The sequence below is a fragment of the Bison bison genome, unplaced genomic scaffold, assembly GCF_000754665.1.
Source record: "Bison bison bison isolate TAMUID 2011002044 unplaced genomic scaffold, Bison_UMD1.0 scf7180017864085, whole genome shotgun sequence".
NCBI classification, from domain to species: Eukaryota; Metazoa; Chordata; class Mammalia; order Artiodactyla; family Bovidae; genus Bison; species Bison bison.
Genome location: NW_011494657.1, coordinates 78,075 through 91,633, shown reverse-complemented (window position 1 = coordinate 91,633; position 13,559 = coordinate 78,075). Strand labels below are relative to the sequence as shown.

The following is a 13,559-nucleotide window of genomic DNA, read 5'->3' as shown; positions in this document are numbered from 1 at the left end:
AGACATCCTGGAATATGAAGTCAAGTGGGCCTTAGAAAGCATCACTACGAAGAAAGCTAGTGGAGGTGATGGAATTCCAGTTGAGCTATTTCAAATCCTCAAAGATGATGCTGTGAAAGTGCTGCACTCAATATGCCAGCAAATTTGGAAAACTCAGCAGTGGCCACAGGACTGGAAAAGGTCAGTTTTCATTCCAATCCCAAAGAAAGGCAATGCCAAAGAATGCTCAAACTACCAGACAATTGCACTCATCTCACACGCTAGTAAAGTAATGCTCAAAATTCTCCAAGCCAGGCTTCAGCAATACGTGAACCGTGAACTTCCAGATGTTCAAGCTGGTTTTAGAAAAGGCAGAGGAACCAGAGATCAAATTGCCAACATCTGCTGGATCATGGAAAAAGCAAGAGAGTTCCAGAAAAACATCTATAAATGACTATGCCAAAGCAATTAGAATAGTGATTCTCAGTTTGGGGTTCCCACAGGACTTTAGCAAAGTCTGAAGACAGTTTTGTTTATTACGACCTGGGTACTACCGCCACCTAGTGGATACAGGCCAGGGATGCTGTGGGTTTGATCCCTGGGATGGGACGATCCCCTGGGGGAGGAAATGGCAACCCACTCCAGTATTCTTGCCTGAAAAATCCCATGGACAGAGAAGTCTGGGAGGCTACAATCCATGGTGTTACAAGGAGTTGGACACAATTGAGCACATCTGCTGAAACAATGCCAGGACAGCCTCCTAAATGGCATTGTTGAGAAACGCTAGACTAGATGTTATCTGTTACCCTAACAGGTAACAGGGAAGCAGAATTGCAAGGCGACATTCTTGAAGACAACTGACCCAACTCAATAAATCAATATCCTGAGGGGAAAGTGGAGGCCGGGGCAGAGGTTCTGTACAAGATTAAAAGAGACTTAAACACAAAAGACCAAATGAAATGCACAATCCTTAACTAAGCCACAGTCTGGCTGGAATTAACCAGATATAAAAGACATGGAAACAGTGAGAGATTTTATTTTCTTGGGCTCCAAAATCACTGCAGATGGTGACTGCAGCCATGAAATTAAAAGATGCTTGCTCCTTGGAAGACTAGCTATGACCAACCTATACAGCATATTAAAAAGCAGAGACATTACTTTGCCAACAAAGGTCCATCTAGTCAAAGCTATAGTTTTTCCAGTAGTCATGTATGGATGTGAGAGTTGGATTATAATGAAAGCTGAGCGCCAAAGAATTGATGCTTTTTAACTGTGGTGTTGGAGAAGACTATTGAGAGTCCCTTGAACTGCAAGAAGATCCAACCAGTCCATCCTAAAGGAGATCAGTCCTGAGTGTTCATTGGAAGGACTGATGCTGAAGCTGAAACTCCAATACTGTGGCCACCTGATACAAAGAACTGACTCACTGGAAAAGACCCTGATGCTGGGAAGGACTGAAGAAAGGAGAAGGGGACAACAGAGGATGAGATGGTTGGATGGCATCACTGACTTGATGGTCATGAGTTTGAGCAAACTCTGAGAGCTGGTGATGGAGAAGTCTGGAGTGCTGCAGTCCACAGGGCTGCAAAGAGTTGGACATGACCGAGCAACTGAACTGAAAAGGCATTTTGGGGACAAATGGAAATTTTTAAATAGGAGTTGGGATTAGAAAATATTAGAGAATCACTGTTAATGTTTTTGGATAGGAAAACAGTATAATACAGGAACATGTTTTTTTAGAAGACATATTCAAATCTTTAGGTTAAAATATCCCCAGGTGGCACTAGTGGTAAAGAATCTGCCTGCCAATTCAGGAGGTGCAAGAGATGCGGTTCAATCTCTGGGTTGGGAAGATGCCCTGACGTTAAGAAATGGAAGCCGGCTCCAGTATTCTTGCCTGGAAAATTCCATGGACAGAGGAGCCTGGAGGGCTACAGTCCATGGGGTCGCAAAGAATCGGACATGACTGAGCACACACATACACATCCACAATTTAGTAAAAAATACCAGGGAAAAAAAAGTAGATGAAGTATAGTGAAATATACGACTGAGTGATTGAACGAAATAATAGTTGTTAAATCTAGATAGTTCATATGTTGTGTTCATTCTACCAATATATCTTTTTGAACATTTGAATATTTTCAAAATTAAAGAAAAAGGAAAAGAGAGGAAAGGAAGAAAGGTGGGTCTATCAATACCAAATTTTACGTTAAGTCAAAAAGGGAGACTGATAAAAGGCCATTGGCTATAGGGATTAAGAAGTTACTGGTTTGGAGAGAAAAACTGGAAAGGAAAAAATGGGTATAGAAGCTAGGTAGCAAAAAGGATTCAGCTGGATATTAAGGAAGGAAGGAAATACTAAAAGGATAGAAATGGAGTAACTGATAGAGGAAGGATTAAGGATAGATTCAAACGCTTATATACAGTTATAACTGGAAAGAGGAAACCATTGGGGAGGGAGAAATTAAAGACAGAAAAGTAAAACTATAACTGATGAAGCAAGAGCCAGAGAAGTCCCAATAAAACAATCACACGAGTGTATATAAGATTTGAGACAGACTTAATACATATACTATTTAAGATCACACTGACAGTGAAAACAGCAAAAGAGAATCCGGGAAGTAGAACATTCCCTCCTCTAATGATTTAGCATGGAAGAGATCTTTGATGAGAGCTGGAAAACAGTCAGTTGGCACAGTTAGACATGGTGAGTCCTGCCAACCTCATGGTTGGGGAGGTCTCAGATACTCTGGAGAAGTAAGGGGAAAATCAGTGTTAAGTTTCATGACATACACAGCTGTTTGAAGGTTTACACAGTGTAAGAGATTTTGTTGGGGGTTATGTCCTCTGGTGGTGGTCTTCAGGTTTAAAAGGAATCAAAGCAAGTACCTACTATGTGCCTGGGTAGGCAATTTACTCGTCTCATTTAGTCATCACAAAAACAATTACCTCCTTTTGAAAGGAAAGGACGCTGAAGCTTAGAGGTTACATAAGGCCATGGAGCTAGTAGCTAACTGGAACAGAATTTAAATCCAGGAGTGAACGACAGGCCTGTGTCCTTTCCATTCCTCCACCAGCAGTTGGCCTCCCAGCACTCCTGCATACCATACACTTGAGATGAAAGTCAATGCTTAATTCCTTGCACAAGATGCAGGCACAACACTTAAATACTTGTGATAATGAACGCAGACAACAGAAACTGAGCAAAAGTGGAATTACAGAGAACTTTTAAAATTTACTCTAACTAGAAATGCTCTCTTGAGCCCAAATCCCAGAAACAAGCTGAACATACAATGACCTCTAACAGGATGGGTCTATTAAACTACTGCCAAACTCCATCATCACAGTCTGAAAGCTTGCCTGGGAGAGAGAAGCTTGGAGGCTGATAAGGCGGTGTGATAAGCAGCTGTGATGGAAGCGCGGGAGCGGAGCAGGAGGCAGGGAAACAGCTCACCTCTCTGCGTTTCTCCAGCAGGCTCTCGAGGCGCTCAGGCGCTCTCTGTCCCGGCCCCTTGTTTCGTTCAGCCTCGTACTGACGCTGATTGTTGTCCTTGTGCAGACTCAGCTGGAGGGCAACTCTTACCAGGGAGGTCATCAGCTTCATGGCTTTGAGTCAGTAAAAACAAGGTAAGAAAATAATTAAGTCAGAGGAGGGATGGTATGTTCAAAAAAGAAGGAAAAAGGAGCAGTGAAAAAGAAAAGCTAGAGCAGGGTGACCCTAAAATCCTAAGACTCACTGTTCTGGAGTGGGCTTTTTCTCTCCCTCTTTTGGGCTGCTTTTAATCCTTAGCCTGTTCTCAGTGAGCTCTGAGAAACATGTTAAAGCTGGAAACTGTCACTGTGATCCACCCCTTTTAACAGTCCCACTAGTGAGAAACTGGATGAAGGTTCAGGACAAAATAAGCATGACCCTGAAGTAAACAGCTAGAATGCAGGCAGGAAAGATGACCCAGGACTAGAGAACAGAGGGAAGTTCTACCAACCCCCATGAGAACACTTACAGAGTTAACAGTGACTGCTTACCAGCCAGGGTGCTGGTGTGACGGAAGGCACGGACCTGGGAGTCTGAGAGGCCAGTGAGCAGGGAGATGAGGTTGTCCATGGGGAAGCCATCGTAGAGGAGGCCGTACTGGCACTGGTAGACCAATGTCCTCACAAATTCACAGAAGCTTCCCTGGAACTTCTTCCAGGATGGGCCTGAAGCTGTCAGAGGATAGTCTCCTGAATCCTAAAGAAGAGTTCATGAAAAAGATGGGAGAGTTACTACCAGATCCATGGAGTCATAGACACTGGATGTCAAAACCCAACCATATAGTAAAAAAATATATATCTTATTCTCAACTCTGTAGGCATATTCGGATAATGTGTATAGGTCCCTTTTGCTCCCAAGAGATTAAATCCCTCCTTCCAAAAGCTATCCTATTTCCCAGAATCGAAAAGAAGAGGGTAATGGGCCTTGTATTTTGCAATAACGGTGGCTAGAGAATCCTGGATAGTCTTCCTCCACCTCATTAAACTGTTCAGTTAGGTGCCGGATGATCTCTGAGTTAGACATCTTCTTGAACATCTCAGGGGTCACAGTGCCTGAGGAATGGAGATGAGATACTTAGGAGGGAAATAACAGATACCATGACCATTTACATAAAAATTTGAAGATGATCTTAAAAATATACTGAAAAGAGCTCAGGTGGGGAATCAGAAGACCAGAATCCTAGTCATAAATGTGCTACCATCTAACTGGAATATCTGATATAAGGCAACCTGTCTAGAAAACCCCAGGGAATCAAACAGCAGAAAACTACAGTTAAAAAGAAATATTCCAAACAAAAAGAAAGCAAGAAAACTATGCCAGGTTTTTATAATACAACCTGCAGTCTTATAAGACTATCTGCCCCAGTAAATTAGGTTATGGCCTTTGGGGACCTGGGGCCACAGTTTCAGTAGAGAAATATGAGATGAAATGGCTTAGAAATAAGGGATAAGAAAAGATTATTTAGAGGAAAGAAAGGTCTGATGGTCCAAATCTGTAAACATCATCACTTTAGTATGTTTATTTTTCTCCAAAGGATTCTGTCTCCAAACCAATACATTCCATTACTGGATCACTTCCCTATTTACCAATCAACAGTGTAGTTGATACTAGTTAAATAAAGGAAACTTTTCTTACACTTTACCCTCTCTTTTTAGGAATGCCTAATCCTACTCATATTCACAAAGAAAAAGTTTTATGAGAAAGGCTGGGGGTTAGAAAAGGGTAGTTTCCTCACCTTTACATCCACAAGACCGGATGAAAAAGTTAACGAGCTCCAGGAACGCTGCATCCTGGTCTTGCTTGTAGCTATCCAGCCACTCATCGACCAAAGACTAGGAAAACAGTGTGGGTAATTTCTATTTCTGGCAATATGATAGACTAGAAATTCTGTATAAGCTTCCTAACTGAAACATCTAAACTTCTGATTAAAATATTAAAAACATCTTTTAAAATGATGTACTACTAAACGAGAATGAAAGGTAGAATTCCATAAAACCAAAAATGGAAGTGAAGGTAGCAATTCTGGGAGATAAGCAAGCTGACTTTTGCTGAGGGTCTACTAAACCCCGGGAACCCTAACTTTCTGTCCAGATGGATGCATAGAATGTAGAGCACAGGAGACAAAGGCTAAAGGGCTTCCAAAGAGAGCAGTCCAAAAGGAGGCTCCTGCAGAGAGGCATACCTTCATGAAAGCGAGAATGAGAAACAGATTTACAGGTCTGAAGGGAAGCAAGACAACTAGCTTGTTATGACCTTAGTGTGGGGTAGAAGAAAAAAAGAATTGTTCCTTCAGAATTCATAACCATAAGCCAGTCCTCACATCTGGATTTGCAGTCCAGATCCACCTTACCAATAAAATCAAAATAATTTCAATCAGAATTTAATTAAAAGTGATTCTTCAGACTTCCCTGGTGGTCCAGTGGTTAAGAATCCACCTGCCAATGCAGGGGACACGGATTCAGTCCCTAGTCTGGGAATATTCCACATGCCATGGGGCGAATAAACCTATGCATGCCACAACTACAGAAACCTGCACTCCACGGCCCGTGCTCTGCAACCAGAGAAGGCACCACAATGAAAAGCCTGCGCACTGCAACTAGAGAGCAGCCTCTGCTTGCCACCACTAGAGAAAGCCTGCACCCAGCAACAAAGACCCCAACAAAGAAACAAGCACTAAAACTAACAGCTAGCCGAAAAACAGACAGAATTACACTCACAGGCTTCAAACACTGAAGTTACCACAGATTATAAAATTATTATTTCCATGATTAAATAAAAGAGAAGCTTGAAAATACAAGAAAGAACAATTAACTTTGGAAAGGAGTCAAACAAAATGTGTAGAAGTGCATGATATAATAAATAAAATTTGAAATTTCAATGAATGGATTAAAAACAGATTGGATACAGCACAACATGAGTGAAGTAGAAAATTAAGTCAAAGACTTAATATAGCCCAGAGAGACAAATAAAAATAAGGAAAAAAGTTATTAAGACATGGAAAAGAGCAAGAATTTCTAATGATGTCTAATTGAATTCCAGAAGGGGATTAACAGAATGAGAAAGAGGCAACATTGAAAAAGAATTCTGCATAGTTGTCAAAAGACACCAGTCCTCAGAGCCTGGAACCTAACTGACCTCAAGCATGAAAAGAAAAGTTTATACCTCTGAACATCTGATAATACATAAGAACACAAAAGCAAAACAGTCTTGAAAACTGTTAAAGTAAAAAAAATTACTTACAAAGGACATGCATTTAACACTTACAAACAAAAGCATTTACAAGTTAGATGTGCACAAAAACAGTCCCAGCTGTATATGGTTATTAAATTAAATCAAACATTAAAAATGTAGTTCCTCAGTCACACCAGCCACATATCAAAAATCCATATGTGGCTGGTGGAATACTGTACCAGACAACAGTGATACAGACATCTCCAGCATTAGAGACTGTTGCATTAGACAGCACTTAGACTGATTGCTGATGTTCAACAGCAATACAGGAAGTTAGAAGGCAGTGGAATAATCTTTTTAATGTGCCGAAAGAAAAGTCATCTTAGAATTTGATACCCAGCAACCTTTTGAGAACAAGGGTAAAAGACATTTATACAAGCAAACAATGAGTTTGTTAATAAACTCTATCTAAAAGAAATTTTAAAACATAAAACTTTGGACAGCAAGAGAATGATTCTGTGTGGAAGATTTCTGATTTGAAAGGAAATGATGCAACTAAGAGTTTGCATACTGCAATGAAGATTGAAGATCCTGAGAGCCGCAACTAAGACCCAGCACAGTCAAATAAATATTTTTTAAAAGAAGAAATGATGAACAAAAAATGATTAAAATGTAGATAAGTATAAACAAACATTATTTAAAACAATGATGTCTACTTGGAAGAGAAGGACAGGACAGAACTAAAACACTGTACAACAAACAGCATGTAAGGGGACTTCCCTGGCAGTCCAGTCATTAGGATTCTGCACTTCCACTGTATGGGGCACGGGTTCAGTCCCTGGTCAGGGAACTAAGATCCCGAAAGTCATTTGGCACTGCCAAAAAAAAAAAAAAAAACCCAAACAGTATGTAAACTGTAAGGTCTAACTGGAATTAAAATGTGCTTAGGTTCTTGTATGAGATAAAACATTCAAAAGGAAAAAAGAGAAGAGGAAAGAGAAACAGAAAAGGCAAGATAAAGCGAAACCACTTAAGATGGTAGAAATAAATTGAAAAATATCAGTACTGACAATAAATATGAATCAATCTCTCTTATTAAAGGAGACACAGGCAGAGTGGATAGGTATAATTGTCAAAGTGGAGCTAAAAGTGACAGGGGTGAACACGTTGCCACCCGAATCCAAGCTGCTTCTCTAAATTATCCAATGCCTTTCCTTGCCCCTCCCATCAATCAATAAAGGCAAGACCTACCCTCATCTGTGATAGTGTTAGGAAAGGAACATTCCCCCTCATGCAAGATCTCCCTTACATCACTCTACGGATTCACCCTGTGGCCTAATCTGCCTCTCTTGATACCAGTTATGTTCACTAAATCAAGTTTGTAGCATCTGTTCTTATCACTCCACCAGCGTGAGATACTCTGTTTTACCTGCATGTCACTTTTGGCACCTTTCACAGCATCAAAGAGATCACTGGCTGGTGGCTCTGACTCTTTCTGACCATTAGCACGTACTGTTTGGGACCTCTTCTTTGGAAGTTTTGCCTAGTTAGTAATAAGAAATCATGAATGTTTTTAAAAAGTAAAAGTGACATTAACACTTACTCTCATCAAAATCACAGTTAGGCTTAAGCTGCTAATTCCACAGCAGAGTTTGAGTTACTGTCTCAGCTTAGAAATCAAGGATTTTTATATTGTAAACTTTATTATTTCTAGCCTTATCTCCTTTTAAAAGTTCCTTAACCCCATTCCTGTTCCTCTATACCCTAATATTGTATTCTCTGCTCTTCAAAATCTGCCTTCTTTCTACTTCTGTCCCTTAATACTCTTTAAGCCCTGTCCTTTCATGAAGCATGTCACCTGAGCCTCTTCTAGGTTTTCTTTAGCTGCTTCCCAGACCAGGTTCAAAAACAAAACTGACTCACTGGGGTTGGTTTGAGTGGACGTTTTGCTGCTCTCTTCTTCCCATTTCGTCTCAAGCTGTCTTCGAAATCACTGCCTTCACCAGCTGACAAAGATTCACTATCCCTATGAAGGAGTGTGGTTCTGCTTAGATACAACACCCTAGTCCCTATATATAAAAGGATAAATGAATTATAATTTCTCTAACTATACACCCCTCTCCATGAGAAAAATATATTCAGATTTTAAGGAGAGATGAGCTGACTGTTGCCAGGAAGTAGAGACAATGTCTTAAAGGAAAACTTTCACTTAAAGAAAGCATTGGAAATGAAGAATGAGGCACTGAGGGAGATGAAGCACAACTCTTTCCTGCTGCTGCTGCTAAGTCGCTTCAGTCGTGTCCTACTCTGTGTGACCCTATGGACAGCAGCCCACCAGGCTCCTCTGCCCACAGGATTCTCTAGGCAAGAACACTGGAGTGGGTTGCCATTTCCTTCTCCAAACTCTTTCCTAATATCCACATTAAAAAAAAAGATATTCACGTAGGCAGTCAGGGGGATAACTGCTGTGCAGAGAAAAATTAGCATGGGTCAGGAAATCGTGTTTGATTAATACTAATACACAAACAGGAGATTAATATGTGCCTGGTGTTAAATTTCAGCCCTTAAAACAAATTCACCTCTTACTGATTAAAATGTACAAAATATATATAACCTGGTCCTAAACAGCACAATGATTTACAAGAGACTAATTAAAATTACCAGGAGATATATTTATAACTGAAATATAAACTTTAAAAATAGTGAATCATTATGCTGTATATCTGAAACTTATATAATATCATGCATCAACTATACCTCAATAAAAAAAAATTACCAGGGGATAAATTAGACCTTGTATGAGACTTTTTTTTTTTCCTGGAAAGATTAAAAAAACAATTTTTTTTAACCCAGGATGTACTCTTATAACTGTCACAGAATAAGCTCATAAATGCTAACAGGTGATGACTTGTTTCTATAACCCTAAATGAAGGAATTACAGGACACCAACTAAAAAGGATATACTAGTTTTCTGGCACCAAATAAAGAACTCTTTTCCCTTTCCCCCATGTCTGGGCCCTTACCAGAGGCTGTCCCTGTTGAACATACAAACGTGTTCAAGAAAAGTTTAGACAAGATGGATGATGGATTTATAACAGGATGGATTATTCTCGAGGCTTCCAACACCTAGGGCAGCAGAAAGACACCCAGCAGAGCTGGCGGCAGGCGTGGGTCACAGTTCTGAACCAGCACAGCATCTCCTAGCGTTTCACAGTCACACATGTGTTGCCAGTTTGCTCGTTTGGAAAATGAAAATGGGAAAAACCTGAGGACGACGCATTTCTCACCAACTCCACTCACCCCTCTGAAGTCTGCTTCGAGTCCCCGTCATTGCAGGGTATAGCGACAGACACAGAAGAACTAGAAGCAGCAGACACGCTCCTCCGTCCACCCGCTACCGCTCTGCGCAGCGGCGAGGACGTGCTGCTCGGGGAGGAGGAGCTGTGGTACCGGGAGGACGACGACCGAAGGGTGGGCATGGTGGTCCAGCTTCGGGAAAGAGAGAAGAGGGAGGAAGGCGTCCTGACCCACCACGTCTCCATTCCCAGCTCCAACGATCCCCCTTCTTTACATGGGAATGGCTCTGGAACTCAGGGAGTGGGGGTAGGGGGCGCAAAATTAGAGGGATAATACACTGTAGATCAACTATACGTCAATTAAAAAAAAAAAAACAGAAAAGCACAGCTTTATAGATAAACCATAAAGGAAAAGAATAAAAAAAATTTTAAAATGTGTATGTTTTGGACTTTCCCGCCGGGTCCAGTGGTTAAAACTTCACCTGCCGATGGGGGTGGGGGGTGGGCGGGCAGACAGGTTCTATCCCTGGTCAGGGACCTAAGATCCCACATGCCTCCCAGCCAAAAAACCAAAACATAAAACAGAAGCAATACTGTTACCAATAAACACTTTAAAAATGGGGCTTCCCTGGTAGCTCAGTGATAAAGAATCCGCCAGCCAGTGCAGGTGGCATGGGTTCCATCCCTGGTCCAGGAAGACCCCACATGCTGTTGGGCAGCTAAGCCCATGCGCCACAATTAAGGAACCTGTGCTCTAGATCCCAGAAGCCGCAACTACTAAAGCCCACTTGGCCTAGGGCCTGTGCTCCCCAACAAAAGAAGCCACCGCAATGAGAAGCCTTGGTACAGCAACTAAAAAGTAGCGCCTACTCGCGACAACTAGAGAAAAGCCTTGGCAGAAACGAAGGCCCAGCCAAAAATATATAACGAATTATTTTTTAAAGACTTCAAAAATAATCCACAGCAAAAATAAAATGCATGTCTGTGTATAACTGAGTCACTTTGCTGTACAGCAGAGATTGGCACAACAAGTTTTTTTTTTTAAAAATACGTCAATTAAAAAAAAAAAAAAAGCCTAAAAAACAACCGAGAGGGTCCTGACCCAAGGCATCAGGAAGTTAAAGACGCCACCGTCCCAACGCCATCCTTGGGTTTGAAGGTGCTCCCCAAGCGTCGACCAAGGCACACACCAGGGTAGTTTAACACACCCTTCTCTCCCCACAATTCAGAGGAGAGAATCATGTGAAACGGAACCAGCTCCCACGGGGCAAACAAAAGACAAGAAAAATAAGAAAATAACCCCCCACCCCCCTACAAAGGCACATAAACTTCCATTCCTGCAACGTTAGAACCTGCCCCCGACAAGGTCCAGACTGGGACGCGCTTAACGATTTGGGGCTGGAGGCGCCATCAAAACCGGGCCGGAAACGCTGAAGGAGTCACGGAAAGCTCTCGTTCTCCACTTCTCCAGAAGAGAGGCTCTGTAGCCCAGCCTGGGCTAGTTTATTTGGGTTACAGAGCCGTCTAACCGCTCGAGTGATTATCTGTCTTCCGGGGCTGGGATTCCTGGTCTCTGTGGAAGAAGCCATGGGGGAGGGAGGGTCTTCTCTCAGGACTGGAGAGCGGGGGACGGGGAACGCCTGGGTGAAAGGGGAGCCTCACTGTGACAGCCCGGGACAGCGACTTCTGGCCGAGCAGCGTTGAAGAAAAGTCACCGTCTCGGGTCCCTTTAGTTCTCTGTGGTCACGCCCCCGTCCCTTTGGGTGGCAGACGAATCCAGAAAAACGCGGGAAGGCGCGAAGCCTGTCGTGCGCAGGCGCGAGCCCAACGGCTCGTCCTAGGGTTGCAAGTTGTCGCGAGACTTGAGCGTGTGCCAGCTCGTGCTCACCACGTTCTAGCCACGCCACTCCAGCAGCCTCGTGCGGCCACGAGCTCTCTAGATTGCAGCCGTATCACGTGGGCTCCCGCGCGCTGGCCACCTGCTTTAACTCGGCTCCTCCTGGCTCCGACCCAGCCCGGCCCCCAAATTCCCCCTCTATTGGCTGGGCTTCACACTGCCCTAGTAGTAACTCCTTTAATCTGGCTTCTCAACTACCATAGGCTGGGTTCCACCTAGGCCCCGCCTTTAGATGTAGATAGCCACGCCTCAGAGGAAGACCACACCCCTCCCCTAACCTCCTAGTCCTGCCGAGTCCCGCCCCGCGGCCGAGCTTCCCCAGTACATTGGCTTCATTTCTCCTTGACCCCGCCCCTAAACTCGGCTCCTTACCATTATTGGCGGGGCCCCGCCCCGGGCCCCGCCTCCTGTCCGGCTCCCCGCTCCCATTGTCTCGGCAGATGCCGCCTTGGTCCAGCGATCGTGGTCCCGGTCCACTTTTCGGAGGTCGCGCTCTTTCTCTGGCCGGCGGGACAGTCCTGTGGCAGAGAACCGGCTTTTTGAGTTCGGGCGGCTCTTCTTTCCTCCTTACGACCCACTTTGCGGTCCCAAGGTGGCAGCAGCAGCTATGTACGCGCTGCGCTCTCTTCTGCTTCTGCTGTTGCCCCTCTGTCCCGGTCCTGGTCCTGGACCCGGTATCGAGGCAAAGGTCACCCGGAGTTGCACTGAGACCCGGCAGATTCTGGGGGCCCGGGGATATAGCTTAAGCGTACTCCCTCCCGCCCTGATCTCAGGTGAGGAGAAAGAGGGAGACTAGAGAATTGGGGGCGAGGGAGGGGGCGGGGGCCGGTCCTCCCCATCTCACAATAACTCTCTTCCCTTTCAGAGTGGCCGTTATAATAATCTTTTCCTCTCACGGTGTGTATTCTCCTCCGGAACTTCTTTATCAGGATCACAATAACACTCCCCTTCACATAACAGCTCTCTTACTCCACCCTCACCCCAGAAATCCCTTTCTAATAATTAGCAACCCCTCTGTGTTTTTTTCTTCACAGCCTAATTTGTTTCCCTCGCTATTTCCATGAGTCCCTTGTATGATAATACTTGCTTTCTTACCAGATAACCCCACCCCTCCAAACCCCATTCTTCCCATTGAAACCATCTGTGTGTCCTTTGAGGCCTGGAGTGTGTGATGTTAGGCAGGCTACCTGAGGACCCTCTGATCACTAAATTGACCCACTCCTATTTGATCCCATGCCTAAAGGCAGTGAACTTGGGATGGGTGAGGGGACAATAAGGAGGGGGTAGGACCAGGTAGGAATGAGGTGGCAGACAATAGAAAAGAAACCAGACAGCTGGAAGAGAAAGGATGGCCCCCAGAGATGGGCAGGAGAAGGAAGGAATTTCATGACATCACTTTCCACCTTTCCTTCGTGTCTCCTCTGTCCAGGTGAACACCTCCGGATTTGTCCTCAGGAGTACACTTGCTGTTCCAGTGAGATAGAGCAGAGGCTGACCTGGGAAACTGAGGCCACCTTCCGAGGCCTGGTGGAGGAGAATGGTTCCTTCTTGGTTCACACACTGGCTGCCCGACACAGAAAATTTGATGGTGAGGACCTGGCACCCCCAAACCTGGCTTCATACCTTCTCTCTGAGCTCATGACCCCCACAAGCATCCTGTACCTACTCCTGACTCATCCCAAAG

General features: G+C 43.9%; 2 protein-coding genes across 6 annotated transcripts in view; one reads left to right on the top strand and one right to left on the bottom strand.

The window, feature by feature from the left end:
• Positions 1-11,808, bottom strand: part of STAG3 (stromal antigen 3) — a 29,507-nt gene extending 17,699 nt beyond the window's left edge. For 4 of the 5 annotated variants that reach the window (XM_010837886.1, XM_010837888.1, XM_010837884.1 and 1 more), the window contains exons 1-7: positions 9,983-10,259; positions 8,606-8,708; positions 8,112-8,225; positions 5,247-5,343; positions 4,487-4,563; positions 4,003-4,207; positions 3,434-3,585 (exon numbers count right to left, since the gene is read on the bottom strand). In XM_010837886.1, the coding sequence (XP_010836188.1) occupies positions 3,434-3,585; positions 4,003-4,207; positions 4,487-4,563; positions 5,247-5,343; positions 8,112-8,225; positions 8,606-8,708; positions 9,983-10,224 (990 nt within the window). In that variant the 5' untranslated portion in view covers positions 10,225-10,259. Of the gene's footprint in view, positions 1-3,433; positions 3,586-4,002; positions 4,208-4,486; positions 4,564-5,246; positions 5,344-8,111; positions 8,226-8,605; positions 8,709-9,982; positions 10,260-11,640 lie in introns of those variants that run through there. The other variant, XM_010837885.1, reaches the window with a different exon arrangement.
• A 674-nt stretch (positions 11,809-12,482) lies between these two features.
• GPC2 (glypican 2) overlaps positions 12,483-13,559 on the top strand; it is a 5,709-nt gene continuing 4,632 nt past the window's right edge. Inside the window, 2 exon segments of the mRNA XM_010837883.1 lie at positions 12,483-12,648; positions 13,305-13,463. Coding sequence (XP_010836185.1) covers positions 12,483-12,648; positions 13,305-13,463 — 325 coding nt within the window.